The following is a 19,892-nucleotide window of genomic DNA, read 5'->3' on the forward strand; positions in this document are numbered from 1 at the left end:
TCATTAAATGCTTGACACTTAGAATTAAGATGAACTGAATTTCTGGAAGCCTTAAGTCTTTGGAGAACAACTGTGGCCCTACCCCAAGGGCAAGCAGGGAGGCCCCAGCACAGAGGGTCCCCAGGTCCCCTGCTGGCGTCCCAGCCCAGCACCTGAGGGGCCCCGAGTCCTACCAGACCGCATGCTCCGCCTTCTGCAAACGGCTGTTGGGGCAGCAGCTTGGGTAAGTTCCCCTTCCGCTTCCTCCTGTCTCCTGTCCTGCTGCTGCTGCTCCTCTGGCGGGGCGCCTTGCCAGGCTCTCCAAACCCCTGGAGCCCGCGGAAACGCTCTGTGCCCTGAGCTGTCACCGGTGCTGCCTCCCAGGCCCGGAGCGCGATGCAGGCCATCAAGTGTGTGGTGGTGGGAGACGGGTAGGTACCTGGCTGCACCTCCTCACCTGGCAGAAGCTCTCTCCTGGGCTACCCCTGAGGCCCGCCTGCCCTGGAGTCTCTGGGGGGCAGCTGGGAGGAACCACTGCTCCCTTCTTGTCCTGAGGCCCAGGGAGAGCCCCCGAGGTGGGCAGAGGACAGCTTCATCCTCTTTGCCCACTTCACTCCGGAAGCTGCCTGGGTGGAGGTGGGTGGAGGTGGGTGGAGGGCACAAGACTGAGGGTGGAGGAGCCTGGGGCCCTTCACTTGCACCCTGAGAGCTGGAGCAGGTCTCTTACGGGAACCGTCTTCAACTCTGTGGATGCAGGTTGGGGTGACCTTTTTCATCAGGCTGACCTGGGCTCCAGTGGCTGGCTTGCACGGCTGTGTGTCCTTGGGCAAGCCACAGAGCCTCTCTGAACCTCAGCTCTGCCATCTGGGAAGAGACCACGCCCCCGGGATTGATGTGAGGGTCACCTGACATATTTTGAGTGGTTGTCCGGTGCAGAGAGTGCTCAAGAAGTATTAACCCCCCTCCCCCCTCCGGTACTGTCCCCTCCCCCTCAGCCTGCCTGGTTGGGGAGGATGTGCGGGTATGTGGGTGAGGAGCAGAAGGGGGAGGGGGACATGAAGGGAAGGTGCAGCAAGGAGGGACAGGAGGGTGATTGGGAGGGTCAATGCGGGCCAGGCTGGGCTGTGGGGGGGGGTCTGGCGGGGGCCCCCTCAGCTGTCAGGTCTCAGTGGCCTCAGGTTGTCAGGTTCCCGCGGGTCTCTGTGTAACGACTGGTCTAAGCTGCCCATCTTGGTGCTGGCCAGCGACAATGTCTCTGGGTCCAGCCACCTGGGGTTTTCCGTGAGTCCAACCCAGCAAACACCCCAGCATTTCTAGTTGGGCGGGCCTCCCTTGCAACTCTCCCATTCTGCAGAGGGGCAGCCTGAGGCCTGAAGAGACCCGGATCTTCCCGGGCCCGGGTCACCGTGGCCCTGATGTGGCCCTGACCTGTCGGCCTGACTTGGGCTCTGATCAGTCTCATAGGAGCGGGTCCATTTACCAGGCAGCCCTCTGCTGATTCGGAGGCACCGGTCTGGCCTTATCTGCCCCCGGCCCAGCCCCGCTCACTTCCTCTTTGTATCTGATCTGAGGAGGGGAGGGCAGAAGCCAGCGTCCAGTCATTCAGTCACCTTGGTGGCAAGCTCTGGGGAGGGCAGCCGTGGGGAGAAGGTGGCCAGCCTCTTCAGCACAGGACGTGGCAACACGGGAGTGGAGCTGGAGGGGACAGGGCTGCCCCTCTGGCTGCTGGACTTCCCACTGCACGGCCCAGGCCACCTCACAACCCAGCGGCCCCGCAGGCCCAGGGAAGGCAGCGCGCCACGGCCGTTGCTGGCACTGACTACGGGCCAGGAGCTGGACCCCCTGGAACCCCTCTCATTTGATCTTCCCACCAACCTAACACTAGGCCCATTTTACAGGTGGGAAAACTGAGGCTCAGAGAAGTCAAGTAATTTGCCCAAGTCCTCATGGGATTTGAGGCCAGGTCCCTCTGACTTCAAAACTCATTGCTCTTAACCGCTGCTCTTTCGGGTGTCAGGTGAGGTGGGAGGGGAAGAGGAGGGAGGTCAAGTAATTTGCCCTAATGTAGACTGGCTGCCACACTGTGCCAGACGTGGGCTGGCTTCTTCTATGGGCTTCATCTAATCTACCACTCAGCACGCTCCTAGGAAAGTAGCTCATCTTCTCCCCATTTTCTAGATGGAGAAACTGAGGCCTCTGGAGGCTGAGTGCCTTGCCCGGTGGAGCTGGTGTCTGGAGCTCTGGAGCCCAGGCGCTTGATCGCAGAGCCCTGGACAGGCACTGTGGCTTGTCCTGTTCAGTGGTCTCCTGGGTATCCCCCCGCCCCCGGCCCCTTCTTTTTTGGGGGGGCTGCACACTTGCATTATTTTATTTTGCTTTTCCAGTCTGAAGCTACTATCATGGGCGTTTAGTTATACAAATGACACAAAAAATAAAAGACCAAGACACCCAGAGTGAGATGTATGGCAGAGATGAACTGGTAGGGGCGGCTGGCAGGGGCAGGGCTGGGAGCCAGGGGCCTGGGGATTCCCCACGGGGCTCCCGGTGGAGGGTGACGCCCAGCTACATCCCACCCCGAGACCCAAGGAGTCCAGGACGGGGAGCACCGAACACACCGGGGGTTCTGGCTGAGGCAGCGAGGGGGCTCAGCACCACCAGATGGGGACAGAGGCCTAGGTAGCCCCCGGCCCCTTCTTAACCCTGTGCCCCACATCCGGGTCACCTGGGAAAGCTGGTTAAAAATACAGAATCCGGCAGCCCCGGTGGCTTGGCAGTTTAGCGCCACCTTCAGTCCAGGGCATGATCCTGGAGACCTGGGATCAAGTCCCACGACAGCCTCCCTGCATGGAGCCTGCTTCTCCCTCTGCCTGTGTCTCTGCCTCTCTCTCTCTCTCTCTGTCTCTCATGAATAAATAAATAAAATCTTAAAAAAATAAATACATAAATAAATAAAAATTAAAAAAAAATACAGATTCCCAGTTCGACCCCACCCCCCATGATCAGAATCTCTGAGGTAGGACCCTGGAGCCTGCCCTTTAACAAACACCCCCGATGACTCTCAGGACTTGGGTTCGGGACCATTGAGGTCGGCATCCGCAGGTGGGGACACTGAGGCCTGGGGAGATGGGCCTGGGTCTTCCCTGAGGGCTGGGCTCGGGGAGGGGGGGCACCCAGAAAGCTCCCAGTGTCAGAGGCAGGGCCATGACCGCTGTCCTCTGGAACTTCCTGTCTTCCAGAGCCGTGGGCAAGACCTGCCTTCTCATCAGCTACACCACCAACGCTTTCCCAGGAGAGTACATCCCCACCGTGTGAGTCCTGCGGGTGCGCCGGCGGGGGGGGGGGGGGGGGACACGGGCTGGGAGGACGGGAGACACATCATCGCCAAGCCTGCCTCCTTCCCAGGCATGTCCTGTGTGCTGGGCCCCGGGGTGGACACCTGGGGGTCTCTCTGCCTGGCGGGGCTGCCTGGTGACCCTAATGACCAGTGTTGCAACGTTGCGACGGGCAGTGAGGACCAGTGCCGAGGATCCCCCAGGCCCCGGGGAGGGAGAGACTGGGCGTGGTGGGGTGAGGCAGGAGGGGAGTGGCACCTTGATGGGCCTGATGGGAATGGGACACCGGGCTGGGGTTGGGCAGTGGGGGCGGGGGGGTGGGGAGGCTGTCAGGGCCTTGACACTGGGGGACAGACAGCAGGACAGGGGCTGTCGGTGGAGAGGGCCCAGGGAAGCCCTGCCCTCCTGTTGGGTGTGGAGGCGGGTGTCATTGCCGTGTTAGGAGTTTGTGGGTGGCAGCCTGGGTGGGGGAAGGGTAAGTGGGGAAGCACCAGCCCTCGGAGGCCCCAGCACTCACTGGACAACTTCCCCACCCCAGCACCGCACTCAAGGCTCCGTGTGGGCTTCTCCCGACCTCCCCTTCCTATGTCATGGCCCTGTCACTGCTTCATGTTCTGTCTGCTGGTCCTCACCAAGCACTCCCTGGGCATTTCCACCTCAGGCCCTTTGCTCAGGCTGTTCCCTCTGCCCGGAGAGCCTTTCCTTCCTACGTGTCTAAGACCTCCAGGCCAGCTCCTCCTCCAGGAGCCATTCTCATGCAGCCCCAAGGACCTCTCACCCCCTGGAGTGACTGTATCTGATCTTCCCCGTGACTCTGAGTCTCTGCAGGGCAGGGAGCCTCACCCAGTTCTTGGGTGCCCCCATGACCTTATGCACACTACGATCTACACATTGTCTTATACACGATGGACGCGTTTTGAGTTGACCTGAATTGAACTTCATGGAGAGGCCCCCTCGCAGGATCCATCAGAGCTGCCCTCCATCTACTGAGCACCTACTGTGTGCTGGCCCCCACACAAAATGTCACCCATGTGTACCCTCATTTGATCCTCAGGAGAAGCGGGTATTCTACCCAGGTCACCCACGGGGGTGAGGCTCAGAGCAGCTAAGGGGCCTGTCGCCCAGGACTCTGGCCAGCACCTCGACCTGGGCCGGAGGAAGGAGGTAGCCAGGACATGGCAAAGAAACCAGGGCAGGGAGCCTGCAGCACTGGTTTTGGCCCCAGCTTGGCTCCTGAGTCCCCAAACGCCTGGTGCCAGCACTTGTCCCTCTCTGCACTTGCCCTATTTGCACCTTTGCCATCAGTCATCAAACGTTTATCAGGCACCTTCTAACGCTGAGGGAGGGCTGGCTCGAGGCAGGAGGTAAGGCGGTTCCTGCAGAAGCTCATTGTCACCAGTGGCATGACTGCACCCCTGCCCCTGCCTGTCCCAGCTTGGCTGGGGCCCATGTGCTGAAGAGCCTTAGACCAATCACTTCCCCTCTCTGAGCCTCAGTTTCCTTTTTATAAGGCCAGGTCTGGGCTGGGCAACCCCAGGCTCACTGCCAGGGTGCCTCCCGTGGCCAGGGAGAAGAAAGGCGTGTTCTCTGGTGCAAGATGGTGGGACTAGCTAGGGCCAGTTGTTCTCAGCAACTTGGAGAACCCTGGTGCCTGGGGGCCCCTGGTGGGCTCGGGACACCGGACGCCCTTGCAGGACAGACAGAATAAAGCAGACAAGGTCTATGTTCCCAGGATTCTGGGGAGTTGGGCAGATCTAGGGCCATCTTGAAATTCTTAACCTTTGAACAGGAGGTTTTGCATTTTTCATTTGGCATCAGAGCCTACAAAGGATGGTCCAGTCGTGCATGTCACCCTCCTTTGTCATCTAGGACAGAGTTGCTCAGCTCTGGACAACCCCTCCGAGGGGCTCCTGCTACAATGCCTGTACTCTTGTTGCCAGGGGGAGATAAATCATGCTGAGCCCTTGATGTTGGCAGTTGGGGGTCACTGGGGAGAGCGGAGTTGGGGAAAACAGGAGATCTCTAGCGAAGAGATAAAGGTGGGGGTACCTGCTGGGGCTTGCGGCTGGGAGGGTTTGCTGGGGGTGGGCAGGTTTGCTGGGACCTGGAGGCATGTGCTGCTGCACACGATCAGATAAGCAGGTGAGCTGAGCTCAGCTCATGGTCAGGGAGGGGGTTAACAGCTCAGGGTCATACCCCGTTTCCTCAGATGGGGGGACTGAAGCCTGCCCTGTGGATGGTCTTGTGCTGGGTGTCAGGGATACCAACACATGGCAGGAAGACCCTGTGATCTAGGGGCTCTCCCCTTCTACCTCTCCCCTGTACAACATTCTCAAAAGGAAGCCCAGATGAATTTTCAAAAATGAAAATTAGATGCAGCCATACCTAGGCCTAAAAACCCCCCAGGGGTCCCCTTCACTCTTGGGACCATCTCTCTTCCTGGCATGTGAAGCCCTGAATGGCATCTGCTCCCAGCCTCACCTCTGGCCATACCGCCCCTTACCCACCCTCTCCAGACTCCTGGGCTTCCTTGCGGATCCCAGACACACCTGTCCCCACCCCCCATGCCTCTGTCCTCCTCCTTCCCATCACTCAGCTCCCTGCTCGGGGGTCAGCACCCTGACCCGCTGTCCCTCCCGGCACCCAGGCCCCCCCATCCCACCCCGCTCCATGTTGTTCAGGCCCTCTTCCTAATCTGACTTCTCCTGCTGGCAGGGAAGCTCTGGGAGGACAGGGCGCTGGTCTGCCCAGTTCACTGCCATCACACCACCTTCTAGGGCAGAGTGAGCACATCACTGCTGCTCTGCAGTGACTGGATGTGCTGGCCGGCTCTGAGAAGGTGCCAGAACTCAACCACCAGTGGGTAGCTCAGGGGTGGGAAGGAGGAACATGTTCGTGGTTAGTTTAGGTCGGATTGGCCAGTACTTGGTGTTCGCCTTCATTTCACCTCCTAGCAAGTGGAGCCTGAACACGGAGACACCAGCGGCCCTGCTGGGCTCTCATTGCCCCTCGCCCCTATGCCTACCACCAGGGGTGTGATTCACTCACTGGGCCCCGCTGCCTCCAGCCTCCCTCACTCATGCACCCTCTTCTGTCCCCTCATGGTCTGCCTGGGACACCCCCCTGCCGCCCTCCCCTCTCACTACCAGCTTGGTAAGACCCTCTGCACTGGTCCCCCACTGCCCCTCTGACCCTTCTCCCAGACTTCTCCATCCAGTGGCCAAGAGGAGCCTTTTTTTTTTTTAAGATTTTATTTATTTATTCATGACAGACACACACACACAGAGAGAGAAAGAGGCAGAGACACAGGCAGAGAGAGAAGCAGGCTCCATGTAGGGAGCTTGACTTGGGACTCGATCCCTGGTCTCCAGGATCACACCTTGGGCTGAAGGCGGTGCTAAACCGCTGGGCCACCTGGGCTGCCCAAGAGCCTTTTCTAAATGCAAATATGATCACGTCACCCCCTGCCTGGTGAAGCCTCTCAGCAGGGCCCCGTTGCTCTGAGGACCAGGACCAGAGTCCCAACACCCCTCCTGACTGGGTAAGTCCCCCGCCGTCCCCACGTCACCAGCCATGCATACTCCAAGGTCTCTGGGTTCCTTGAATACACCACCTTCCTCTCTGAGTGTGGGCTCGGGTGGGGGTCAGGTGATGCTGGGTGCTGAGCCCCCTTCCTCCTGCCCCCAATCCCCTCCTCCTCTCCATGCCAGGGTCAGGGCTGGGCCTGGAGCCCTGGGGATGCAGAAAGAGGCCATGCACACTTTGGGTGAAAACACTCCATCTGTGTGACCTCGGGCGCACACTCCCACTTTCTGAGTCTACACCCTCAAGTGTAAAATGGGGACAATGATGGCATCTGCTAACTGGGCCCACTTAGGTGGTCTAAGTAGGAAGGGCCTGGAGCAGTCATTGACACCCGCGGGTGCTCAGCAAACATGAGCCATCTGGGAAGCCCCATACCCAGGCTCAAACCACCCACCTTCCAGCCATGAAACAGCCCCCATGTTTACCATGTGGGATTTTCTGAATTGGGGAACAGCACTTAGTCCTGGCTCTGCCGCCAACTGACTGTGAGATCTTGGGCAAGTGCCTTCCTGTCTGTGGGCCCATTTCCTCATCTGGAAAAAAGGGTGAGGACTGGCCAGGCTGGTGTGAGGTTCCTCTGGTCCTGGCCGCCTGTGAGTCTCAGGAAAGGAGACCCCTGGGAGGCTCGGGTCCCCACTGGCTGCCTGTGGAATCTCTCTGGCTCTGGAGGCTGGACCTCTGGGGAGGGACCAGTGGGTATGTGTGAGGACGTGGAAAATGAGATCACTCAGCTCCTCAGCATCTCCCCTCCGGGTGGCTTGAAAGTCCTTTCTCTTTGGATTTTCCTAAGGGCCATGCAAAAGAGGACTTTTTTGCACATTGAAGAACGTGAGGTTCAGAGAAGCTAGGTTACTCACTCAGAGTCACACAGCCAGGACAAGGCTCACAAGGAGTCCTGTGCCCTCCTAGCTCTGAGTAGCTGTCCCTGTAGAAATCACAGCTATGCCCCCAGGTCATTTGTCCACTTGCTTACAAGAGGTGTCACAGAAGGAGCAAGGCTCAGTCCTGGCTCCTTCACTTATGATATGGAAAAGTCACTTGACATCTTGAGGCCTCAGTTTCTCCATCTGTCCAATGGGAGTAACTTGAGGTCCTTTTCTCGGGTTACAGGGGACTTCAAGATCTAACATATAAAGGTCCCTAGCCTTCTGCCAGGCCCTGATTTGGTGCTTGATGCTGCTACAAGGTCCCAGGATCCAGCTCTAAAGACCCCATCACCACGGCCCCTGAGACCCTGGGGATGGCTCTGAGAGGACCATGCCTTTGGCTCAGGGAATCTTGGGAGGCTCTTTGGCCCCAGAATTTCAGGCTGGACACTAGAGAGGAGAGTGTCTCACACCCTAAGTGTGACCCAAAGGAATGTTTCTGACCGAGGCCAAGGCCAACCCTAGGTGCTTCTTTCCCCATCATGCCCTGTGGTGTCTCCTGGGACAGCGCCTTATTCCTGAAATCCCATGGCTGTATTGGTGGCATCCAGAGTTGGTACACGGGGCACCTACTACGTGACACATGCTTTACTGGCCTCAGGATGCAGGGAACAGCAAGCCAGGCAGGCTCCCCCGCTGTTTGGGCAAAGATTGCTAGGTTGGGGCCTGGACTAGCTGGGGGACCAGGGAAGCCTCCCTGAAGGAGGTGACCTTGAGATGGGGCTAGAGGTGGGTGAGTAAGAGTCAGCCGGGCACTGGGGACGAGGAGGGAGGGAGGAAGAAGAGTGGAAAGTCAGAGGAGGTGTGTTTGTAGGAGCTTCCAGGCAGTAGGGAGCGAGGCCATCTGAGGAATGGAGAGGTGACCGGAACACTCCATGGATGAGTACGCATGGTATATACTTCATGGTGTGCATACTCATCCATGGAGTGTTCAAAATCTCAGACTGCTCACTTTTGTGTGTTTGTGTATGTGTGTGTGTGTGTGTGTGTGTGTGTGTTTCTCAGAACAGGTGTCTTTGGAGTTGCTCTGAAGCATTAGGGCTTCTTCAGCCTGTCAGTGAGCAGCATTCTGTGAGGGCTTCCTGGAGGAAGTGGCATTCCAAGGGCTTCAGTTCAGTTTGCTTTAGTTCCAATCCACCCGCACTCATGGGTGCGAAGCCTGAGACTGCAGATGAACCCGGCCTGGGCCCTGCCCACTTGAGCCCACGGCCCTTGGCAAAACAGAGACACATTAACTGCGTGTTTAAGGTCAAGACAAAGCAGTTGCCTGAGGGAGGGAACAAGGAGCTGTTTCCAGGTGGGGGACAGGGAAGGGGGTGGCCTGAAGGCTTCCCCACAGAGGAGGAACTGCCTGGGCAGGACTTTGAAGCATGAAGAGGAGACAGGGTGAAAGGGGGTGGAAGGGTATTCTAGAACGAGGCACAGGCAGGAGTGGAAAGCCTGGAGAGTGGGCAGGACCCCATGGAAGGTCAGCGGGAGTATTTGGACAAGGAGAGGTGGGGAAGGGCTTTCTGGGGAGGAACAAGGACAGAGAGGTGGGCAGTGGAGGCCTTGCTTGGCTGGTGTATGAGGGGAGGAGAAGGAGGAGGAGCCTGAGGTCTCAGTGGGCCAGGGCAGGGGACAGAGAGCAGGGCCAGCGTGGGTGGCCTCAGTGAGGAGAGACAAAGTGATGGCCCTTAGCCCTCCCAGGCAGGGGGTGAGCACAGCTGGACACAGGGCCGCGAGTGCTGGTGTGAGCCCTGGAATCACACACAACTGGTTTCTCACTTAGTTTGGCCAGTCGCTGGCTGTGTGGCCTTGGGCAGGTCACTACACCTCTCTGATCCCAGTCTTCTTTTCCACAGGCTGAGAAACCTGCACCTTCCTCTAGGGGGTATGTGTAGTGAGAAACCCAAATTGTTGCAGTGAATTAAAAAAAAAAAATCTGGAAGCTTGTTTGGTTGCCCCGGGGGCCCCTCTGGGGCTGGCGGGAGATTTTAGCTGTTGATGCCGGACACAGCATGCGTCTTATCTGTGTGTGGGGGCGGCAATTCTTGAAACTGTCTGTGAGGATGGCTCTCGGTGTGCACTCCAGAGTGGCCTGGAGGACTAGGGACTTAGTGTCTGGGGACATCCTTCTGCCAACACAAAATAGAGATGCTGGGTAGGAAGCCCCGGGTCCCACCGCGCGCCCTGCAGCGCCGCTGGCCCTTCCCAGTCCCTTGCCCATCTCCTCCAGAGGCTCCCCTGCACCACCTCCTCCTCTCAGGGTTTGTTCGGGACAGCGGGGGAGGCACCCCAGCTGAGATGGGGTTCAGCTGGGGGAGGCCTCAGTCCAGCATAGGACGTGGGAAAAGTTGATACTGATGGAGACTTAGAGGGAACAGTGTGCAGCCTCCAAAAATCACCTGTCGTCAGGATAGGCAAGGGCCAAAGGGTGATGGGAGACGACGCTTTCCTCGTGTGCTCACCTGCATTTAAAACTTACTAATGTCACGAATCAGCAGTGAGAAAAAAGAAAAGGAATGAAAAGCCGAGGGCATGGAACTCTGGGACTCTGCCGTCCCTTAACCCCCCCGGGGTTGCAGCCTCCGCACCCCACGAGGGAGGCTGGGTGGGAGGGCCCAGGGGAGGCTGACCCTTCTGCTCACCTGCTCCCTGCAGGTTTGACAACTACTCGGCCAACGTGATGGTTGACAGCAAGCCGGTGAACTTGGGACTGTGGGACACTGCAGGACAGGAGGACTACGACCGCCTCCGGCCACTCTCCTACCCACAGACGGTGCGCTGCCCTGGCCTCCTCCCTGGCCTCCTCCCGGGCCGGGCTCGCCCTGCTGCTAAAGGGGCCACATCCGGGCCTGGGGGCTGGGGGTCCCTGCCCTCCTTCGGTCCCCCTGTTTTCTCTCTGCCCATCTCCTCAGCCCCTCTACCCCATGGGCTCTGGCACCCCCTGGCTCCCAGTGATTGGGGGACAGACAGACCCTGGATGAGGCTCCCATGGGGACCCCAGGACTCTGAGTCCCTGGAGGAGAGGTGGGGGCCCGCCTGGAGGTGACTGCTGGGCGTGAGCATCCTTGGCCCTCCCTCCAGGCTGGCCAGGAAAGGGCTGGTGCCCGGGGAGGAGTAGGGGCTCTGGTGGCTCGCCCCTGACCTCACCTTCCCCATCTGTAGATCGGGGTGGGAGCGGCACCTGCTGCAGTGTCCTGTGAGGATTGGCCTCGAAGGACAGGCCCTCCGGAAGGGCTGGATAAACAGGGGTGGGAAGGGCCTGGGTGGGAGGCCGCCAGGCCTCCCCTCGTGGGTGACCGTTGCCTGCTCTGTCCCCAGGATGTCTTCCTCATCTGCTTCTCCCTTGTCAGCCCTGCCTCCTATGAGAACGTCCGAGCCAAGGTGAGCAGGACAGGGTGGGGCCTGGGGGGGCGGCCAGGTGACCCTGAGCAGGGGAGGGCCCCGTGACTTCAGGGCAGGGGCAGGGGCCGCAGAGAGCATCCCCAGTGCCTGCCCACCAGGGCTGGGGCGGAGCAGGGAGGGACTCAGGGGGAGACTCAGAGGGGGCTCTGAGGGGGCTGGGGTAGTCAGCTTTACCCCGCCCTCTATAACCTTGTCCCTCTCCTCCCCGCCCAACCTCTGCCTGCCTTTCTCCTCTCATGAAATCTTGCTGCTGCCTCTCCTCACCCCCTTGTGCCCCCTCTTCTCTTCCATGCTTGGCGCCCCCTCCTACTCATGCTTATGCGCCCTTGGGCTGCCCCCCCCACAACTTCTCGGTCCTGCCCCCCTGCCCAGTGGTTCCCCGAGGTGCGACACCACTGCCCCAGCACGCCCATCATCCTGGTGGGCACCAAGCTGGATCTGCGGGATGACAAGGACACCATCGAGAGGCTGAAGGAGAAGAAGCTGGCGCCCATTACCTACCCGCAGGGCCTGGCCCTGGCCAAGGAGATCGGTACGGGGCTCGGGCTCAGATTGGGGAGCTGGCTGCCAGAGGGGCCCGACTTGGGCCCGGGCCAGGCTGTGTGACCCTGGCTGAGTCTCTGTGCCTGTGTTTCCTCATGAGTGAAACATGGCATAGTAATCATTCCCAGCAGTTGGGGGGCATCAAATGAATTCACACCCAGGGAGCTCCCAGCTCGGCACCTGCAGGCTGCACTCAGGGCAGGTCAGCAGCAGCACATGCACCCCGTACGCAGACACTGAAACAAGTGCACTGGAGCTGATGGAGCAGGGATAGAGTGAGGTGCGCCGTGGTTGCTCTGAAGACCAGCTGCCAGGTCAAGCCTGCGTTGTCCAGGAAGGCTTCCTGGAGAAGGTGCCTCTGCCTTAGTTTGAAGGGTGATTTCTCGCCTCTCTTTCCCTGGCCTCCCTCCTCACCCCAAGTGCTCTTTGCATCCCAGTCACTGGGCCAGAGAAGTGAAGTGACTTCTCAAGGTCACACAGCCAAAAGGTGTCAAATCTGGGATTTGAATGCAAGACAGCAGATTGCTGGCTCAGAGGCCCTCCTCCCGGGGGCTCAGGGCTGCCCGTATCACTGATGGGTCTGGCCTCTCCCCTGGTGCCTGGGCCTGCTGTCCCGGGTCAAGCCCTGACCCGCCTGCAGCCGGGGATGGGACACTTGTCCACGAGCCTGGCATCCCTAGCTGGGTGGGGCCGCTGTGAGCGGTGATCCAGCTGCCCGGACACTCTGCCTCGGCATGGGTTCCCGCAGGTCCAGGGTTTGGAACCCCAGTAGGTAGGGCCTCCCCGCCCCAGCCCTGCCTTGGTCTCACCACTCTTCCTTCCGCCGGAACTGGGAGGGCTCTGGGGACTCACATCTCTACAGGAAGAGAAACCGCAGCTGCCACCTCCTCCTTCCTGTGACTCGTCCAGCGACATGGCCATCTTCCTCAGGGGGCCTGGGGCGGCTGCTTCTTAAGCCTTGAGTCCCCAGCCCCATCTTGGGCTCTTTGGCTCCTCGGCCTGCTGGCTTTCCTCACAGATATGGGGCTTGTACCCTTGCCTTCTCTTGTTCTCTGACCGGCCCCAACTCCCTCTGCCCCCCGCTGACTCTCTAGCCAGCCTTGGACACGTCCCCTTCTAAAGCACCTGCTTCAGGACAAGGAGAGGGGCTAGAAGCCCGGATGCTGGTCCTGGCTCCAGCCATGACCATGTGTGTGGCCTTGGGAACATGGCTCCCCTTCTCTGTGCCTCAGTTTATCCATCTGTACAAGCTGGCCTGTGAGATCCTCAGAGGTCCTTTCTCCTCCGTAAGGAGGGGGCTCAGGGTCCTGCCTTGGTCTCTAGCCAATCTCTCCTGGAGCTGATCCCGAGTGGGGGGGGGGCAGGGGCAGTGACTGTGAACTTGACGAGGACCAGCCTCAGCCACGGGGCGGGGGGGGGGGGGGGCCGGGGGACCCACAGCTGCATCTGCCCTGAGCCTGTGGTGGTGAGTTGTGGGGCCAGTCGAGGCCCCAGCCGATAATCACAGCTGGCTGATGAGACTGAGCACTTCTGGGGTGCCGGGCCCACTTTGTTCTCACAGCAGCTACGAGGGAGGGTCTCAGTGCCCCCACTTTACAGAACTAGAAAGTGAAGCTCCAGGAAAAGTCATTGGTTCGAGGCCACCCAGCCAGGCTGGGGCAGAGCCCAGATTCAAAGCCGGGCTGCCTGGCTCCATTAGTCATGGTCACTGGGGCACCTGCTGCCTCCTGCCCACCCCCTGGCCCTCTGCTGCTCCTCTGCCCCACCTGGCTCAGCTTGACAAGCTGTCCCAGGTCCCCATGTCCTAGACAGATGGGAGAGTGAGGCACAAAGAGGGGGCTGGCTGGCCAGGCTCCTAGGGTGGACAGAGGCAGCGCTGAAGGGAGCCTAGCAGCTCCCCACCCTCACCTCCACCCCTGCTCAGGACCCTTGCTCTAGAGGCCACCAGGCCAAAAAGAGCAAGAGGATGGCAGGGTGCAGGGAGGTGACAGTTGGCCAGTGTGGAAGAAGTGGACACTGGCTATGGTCCCTTGCAGGGAGACAGTGGCCAAATGCCCGGTGACACGATTCTTGGCGTAAGGAGTTATAAGGTGATAAGGCTCCCGGACAGAACCAAGGGCACTCTGTCCCCACCAGCCAGGCCCTTGGGACCACTACCCACGCTCCCCGGTGGGAGTATACTCCCAAGTGTGCCAGGGACATGCTCTCTGAACCTGTCTCCTTGTCCCTGCCTCATCTTTTCTTTCTCTCTTTCCAACCCCAGGGCATCTGTGGGCTTCCTCCATCTGGAGGTCCTGGCTCCCCTCTCCCCAGCTGTGTGTCTCTGGGCCCCATGCTTCCCCCCCTTAGCCTGTTTCCTCATCTGTAAGTGGGGAATCACAGTATTTCTTCACCCTTCACACAAGGGTTTTTGAAGCACCCAGCTCGGTGCTGGGCAGAGAGCAGGTGCCCATCAGCGCCGGTCCACTTCCTTCCCCCACAGGAGCGGACTCCAGGGTGAGGGCAGAGTTCCCCTTCCTGCCCTTCTCTTTCCTCTTGTTCCTGAATTCAGCCCCCAGCCCCCTTCAAAGTAGGGCTGTTGTGGTTCCTTACTTCACGGAAACTGTGGTGTAGTGGTCATGGGAACTCACACAGGCTCCTTCCGGAAGGTCATGGAACACTGGCCGGCCCTGGGAGCGGGAACTCAGCCTGCCTTTCTGGCCGTGGAAGAAGGCTGGTCCCTTCACGGGGAGGGAAAGCTCTCTCCTCTTGTTCCCCTCCCTGGCAGCCCCCAGCCACCCCGAGGTGGAGGAGAAACTTCCAGCACGTGACTCTGGACAGATGAGTCCCCACCTATGAGCCTCAGTGTCTTTGTAAAACGAGGTGACGCTAAGGAATGGTCAGGTGACATTTGGAAGGTCTTAGTGCCTGGGCCATGAGGGCCTCCTGGGGGAAGCATGGAGGCAGGTGTGCGGCTGTTTTCTAGAAGAAACTGAGGCATGGAGAGATTCAGTCACTGTCACGTTGCTCGAGCCCCTGTCTCCGCCAGGAATGCCTCCACATTCCTGCCTGCCTTCCACAAAGTAAGGGCTTCTGCATTTAAGAGAGGTCTGGACCTGCCTTGGGGGGCTCAGCCTCTCCTTTGGGGATCAGGCTCCCTCTTCCGGGCGTGAGGCGGTGGAGGCAGAGAGCGGTGGTCACCCTACCCCACGGCCTGGCACAGGGTGGTGCTTGGGAGAGGTTTCTGCCCATCCCCTGACCTTGGCCTCTGCCCTTTGCTGCCCCACCCCAGACTCTGTAAAATACCTGGAGTGCTCGGCCCTCACCCAGCGAGGCCTGAAAACCGTCTTTGATGAGGCGATCCGGGCGGTCCTGTGCCCCCAGCCCACGCGGCCACAGAAGCGTCCCTGCAGCATCCTGTAGGGGTAAGAGCCGCTGCCCCACCGCCCCCCACCCACACACAGCAGGCTCGGCCGGGGGTGGGGGGTGGTGTCCAGCTGCTGCCCAGTGGCCTCCCATATCTCTGGGAATAGCATTTAGCCCAAGACAGAAGGGGGGGGGGATCAAAGTGGCCTCAGTTTCCCTATTTGCCTGAGCCAGTCCAACTCAGGGTAGCCTTCTTGTTTCCAAGAAGGAAGGTGCAGGGTATGGTATCAGAAAGTGCCAGAGCCATGGCAGGAGTGTCACCAGGCTTCCACCCTGCTGACCCTGCAGGAGGCCACGGAGGACAAGGGATGGAAGGAGAGCCCAGTGGAGTCAGGGAGACTCAACACCCACAGAGAAGGGTGGAGGCAGGGCAGACTGAGCTGAGAGCCCCTGGGGCGGAGGAGGGACCAGCATGGAGTGGAAGCTACCTGGTGGGGGGACAAGAAGGATGATGAGGGTGCTGTGTGGTGGGCAAGCAGGGTGGGCTGGTGGGAGCTCCAGCCCCGAAAAAAAGTTGGGAGGTGGCAGCGAGCCTTGAGTCGGGAGCAGGCGATCTGCTTGTCCCTAGGTTCTCACCCGGCCCCGCATGTCTTCCTTCCAGGTTCCATCCAGCTCTCCCAGCCAGAAGGTTCTGACCTCCGGGGCCCTCACCCAAAGCCCAGTGGCACCCTGGCTGGCCCTGCTGTCCCCTCCCCGTGGTGTTTCTTAGCAGATGGCTGCAGAGCTTGGTTGATCATCTTCTCTGGGCTGGAGGCCCCCTGGGGCTGGAAGGCTGTGAATTTGCAGGCTCTGTACCCAATCCCTTCCTGCTCCTGCCTTCCCAGGGGTCAGAGGGGGGCCACCCTTGCATTACGTGCCACATGTGGAAGCATCTGTCCATTTACCCCAGGCCCGCCCGATGTCTGAGTCCCCTCTGGAAATCTCGGGCCGGATGGTGCCAGCCACCACTTGCGTACCTTCAGGGGTGGTCCCTCCTGAGGCAGGCTACTCCCGTATTGATGGTCTTGCTTGTCTGCAAGTTCTCCTTCTACTGAGCTAAAATGAGTGTCTCAGAAGTTTGCACCTGCAGCCTTAGTTCTTGTTTTTGGGACAATATAAAACAAATAAAGTTTTCTGAATGTTGGTGGGTTCCTGCAACAGCCAGTCAAAAACCCGGGTCCAGCTGGCTCCTGCCATGTCTCAGATCTTTGTACGCCACTCACAGGATCCTGAGCTACATTTGCCTGTAGAAGTCTGGATACTTTCAGACTCTGCCAGTCAGGACTTTTGCCATTCCTAACTCAACCTGCTTAAGCAGGAAATAAATCTATCGATCCAAATTTGGAAACATCAGAGGGGCTCAAATCAGGTCATCAGGGCTTGCTGTCCTGCACCTCTTTGCTCTGCTTCCTGCTGTCTGGTTCATTCTCAGGCAGGTGACTCGCAGAACATCCTTCCAGGTTCAAGACTAGCAAAAAAATCAAAAAACAAAAAACAAACAAAAAAGAACTTCTGCCCCAGGCAAAGTCCTAATCAAGGTTTACTCTGATTGGACCAGCCTGGCTCCCAGACCCCACTTCAACCAATCATATTTGTCCCCGTGCTAGAGCCGGGATTGGAGGCAATCCCTTAAAAACCCCGGTGTCCTAGGCCACAGGGGTTGGTTCTCAACAAATGCAGAGTAAGACCTGGCTGGAATCTGGGGCTGTGGGTGTCGGGCAGCCAGAAGTCCCCAACCTCTACCATTGGAGGTCACGACAAGTGTCCCAACAATGTGTCAGGTAGCAGTGCTCGGGGCAGGCCCTGAGCTAAGGCGAGCTTCTTTAAGAGGGAAGGTGGGGCTGCCGTGTCCAGCAGGGCCTGGCGTGGAGCGGGTGCCACGGGGGTGGGGTGGGGGGTGGGGGTGGGGGTGGTGCTTTGCTACTTTCCCGATGTCTGTCTTTCCGCTCCAGCGTCATCCACGTTCAATGCACACTTACTGAGCACCTTCTCACTGTGTTCCAGGTGGGGGGTCCAGCGTGGCGCATGAGTTCCTGCCCTCGTGGGCTGACCCTCCAGAGGGGCTACCGGGAGGGAGTAAGAGAGAGATCTAAGCCTTCTGGCCGCCCCCTGACAGCACAGAAGTCCCCCGATTCCCAGGACAGAGATGCTTTGGGTTTCTGTCTTCTGCTGCCCCTGAGCTGCCACCACCCCCAAGTCCTGAAGTTTGGGGGCTGGGCCCTCCAGTTCACTGGCCTCCTGGGATCCCCACCCTCTTGAAAGGGGCAGGGATCCCTGGGTGGTACAACAGTTTAGCACCTGCCTTTGGCCCAGGGCGCTATCCTGGAGACCCGAGATCGAATCCCACGTCGGGCTCCCGGTGCATGGAGCCTGCTTCTCCCTCTGCCTGTGTCTCTGCCTCTCTCTCTCTCTCTCTCTCTCTCTGTGTGTGACTATCATAAATAAATAAAAATTAAAAAAAAAAGAAAGGGGCAGGGTTCGGGGGGCCAGGGGGGAAACCCCGTGGCGCTTCTCAGTTTCAGCTCAGAGAAGGCCTTTATGTTTTTAAGGCTACTTCTCCTTGGAAACCAAACACCCCGTGAAAAGCCCGGGGCGCATGACGCCAACACTGACTCCACACCGCCTTTTAGCAGCCCCGGGGCGCCCCCTCCAGTTGGCCAGAGTCTCAGGAGAGCCTCTTTTGCTCCCAGCTCTCCTAGGGCTTCCAGGTAAACCTGGGACCCCTTCTGGTGGCCCCCAGTCTTGGTCACACTGCACCTCCTTCTGTCCCCTGCACACACCTCCACCCTCAGAGGGAACTCTCATATCCTCAAAGCCACCTTGACACCACTATCATCCTGGCCCTTCCACACCCTGGTCTGGTCCTCTTTCCTGGGATGATTTCCTCTGCTCTTCCAACTTCCTGGCATGCCGAGGGTGGGCGTGGCAGGGGGTGCCTCTGCCATGTGTCTCTTCCCCTGAGCCCACCCCAATGGGCACAGTCCTTGACTTATGCCAATAATAACGTGGGTAAATAAATTCTCTCACCACTGTGTTCTCATCTAACACATATTATCTCATTTAATCAGTCTTTCCAATGTTGATGCTAGCAGTTCAGTTTCGCAGAGAAGGAAAGAGAGGCACAGGAGAACCTGGGAGTGGGAGCTAGAGCTCAACTCACAGGCAGACACTCCCCTTTCCCATCTCCTCCCATTACTCCCATTCTTCTTGCTAACGGATACCTAGTTTTGGGCGGAGCCCTTTTGCAGCTGGCGTCCCAAGGGTGCACAGTCACTGGCCAAAAAGACAAGTGTAAGTCAGCTGGAGAGGTGGTGTCTGTGACAGTGTTTGTTTTCTTCCACAAAAAAAAAAAAAAAAAAAAAAAAGGACACTGCCCTTTGTTCCATCCTCTTCCCTGATGAATACTGAGGGGATGTCTGGAGCCGCAGCAACCATCTTACCATCTTACACACTTGAAATCACAAGCATGAAGATACAAGCTAACATGCTAAGAATGGAGGAGCAGAAAAATCAAAAGAGCCTGGATCCTCCACGACTTTTGTTGGCAGCTGAGCCAATGCCAGTGGCTGCCTCATTATGGGAACAAAAGCAAAATGAAACCACTGGTTGTGCTACTGTTGGTCAGGCCTCTGTTATCATTAGCTGACAGCATTGGTATCTGAGGTCTTTGGTCTCTTAGCTCTGTGCTCTTTCCACTGTATCATTGTGTCCAGCAGTCACTGGACATGGGGTGAGTCACTCATTTCTGTTCTGCGAAGTGGCCAAGGACCAGAGGCCCTTTAGATAGGAAAGAGAAACTCGAGGGGAGTAGGTGAGGAGCTGGTTTTGAAACAGGAAGAACTGTTGGTTGCAGGCAGAAGCTGACAACACGGTGATGCTCTCTCTGATAGTAACCACCCCCGAACACCCACCTAGTTGTGCCAGGCCTGGGCTAGGCTTCCGGGCATCAGACTGGGCACCTTGCAGTGATATCATTGCCTGGCAGGCAAGGAAAGCACCTGCCAGATGAGCTACTTCATTTGGGGCTTTCAGTCTCAGAGCCTGGCTGCTCCTTGTTCATTACTCCAAAGCAGAGGCCTGGGGTGGGGTGGGGGGGTCCCCTTGGTTCCTCCCATTCCCTCCCCTAGCATCTACTGGTCACCAAATCTGGAAAATCTGGCCTCTCTTTGTACGCTAAACCCATCTCTTTATCCAGCCCCACTGCCACTCCCTGCTCCAGGCCTTGCATCTCTTCCCTGGACAGTAGCTGTGACCATCTCAGTGGCCTCCTTGCATCCACTGTCTCTACCTAGACTCTGGCCCCGCTCAGGCAGCCTGGGGGCTCCTCCTTGTTTACAAACAACTGTGCCACTCAGATGCCACAATGTACACCTATTGCCTTAGAAAATGCTTGTACGACCATGGATTCATTCAATCATCTCATCACTTAGTAAATAGTTTTTGGGACCATGTACCAAACACAGGGTTTGAGGGTGAGTCAAGCGTGGGCCTGCCCGTAGGAGCTCACAGCCCAGGGCAGAGACAACTGAGTCAGCAGCAAACCCTGAGAAACAGCGCCTCTGCTTGGATGGCTCCCCATGACTCTAGCGTGTATCTGGCACCTCGTAGATGCTGGATACGTGTTGTTCATGTAAGTGAACAAGCAGATGGAAGAATAGACTTTCATGGAGAGAGAAACCCAGCCCTTCCAGTGACCCAGCTGAGCCCAGCCTTCCAGCCATCCTTGCCAAGGCACTTGTCATGTATGTCAACT

General features: G+C 58.5%; 1 protein-coding gene across 2 annotated transcripts; it reads left to right on the forward strand.

Annotated features, from left to right (window-relative positions):
- The first annotated feature begins 251 nt into the window (after window positions 1-251).
- RAC2 (Rac family small GTPase 2) lies at window positions 252-16,397 on the forward strand. 2 transcript variants are annotated; one of them, XM_055328543.1, is made up of 7 exons: window positions 252-410; window positions 3,216-3,287; window positions 10,466-10,583; window positions 11,129-11,191; window positions 11,585-11,744; window positions 15,027-15,159; window positions 15,762-16,397. In XM_055328543.1, the coding sequence occupies exons 1-6, from the start codon at window positions 376-378 to the stop codon at window positions 15,155-15,157; spliced, it is 579 nt and encodes a 192-aa protein (XP_055184518.1). In that variant the 5' UTR covers window positions 252-375; the 3' UTR covers window positions 15,158-15,159; window positions 15,762-16,397. The 2 variants fall into 2 exon arrangements, with proteins under 2 accessions (XP_055184518.1, XP_055184519.1); XM_055328544.1 differs by lacking the exon at window positions 15,762-16,397 and having other exon boundaries at window positions 11,585-11,751; window positions 15,027-15,087.
- Window positions 16,398-19,892: the final 3,495 nt, after the last annotated feature.

This window comes from Nyctereutes procyonoides, unplaced genomic scaffold (genome assembly GCF_905146905.1).
Source record: "Nyctereutes procyonoides isolate TBG_1078 unplaced genomic scaffold, NYPRO_anot_genome, whole genome shotgun sequence".
NCBI classification, from domain to species: Eukaryota; Metazoa; Chordata; class Mammalia; order Carnivora; family Canidae; genus Nyctereutes; species Nyctereutes procyonoides.

Excerpts from the sequence above, each read along its gene's own strand:
- RAC2 (XM_055328543.1), top strand. The coding sequence starts at position 376 with ATGCAGGCCATCAAGTGTGTGGTGGTGGGAGACGG. Across the intron at positions 10,584-11,128 it reads CACTCTCCTACCCACAGACG|GATGTCTTCCTCATCTGCTT; the intron begins GTGCGCTGCCCT and ends CTCTGTCCCCAG. Across the intron at positions 11,745-15,026 it reads GGCCCTGGCCAAGGAGATCG|ACTCTGTAAAATACCTGGAG; the intron begins GTACGGGGCTCG and ends GCCCCACCCCAG.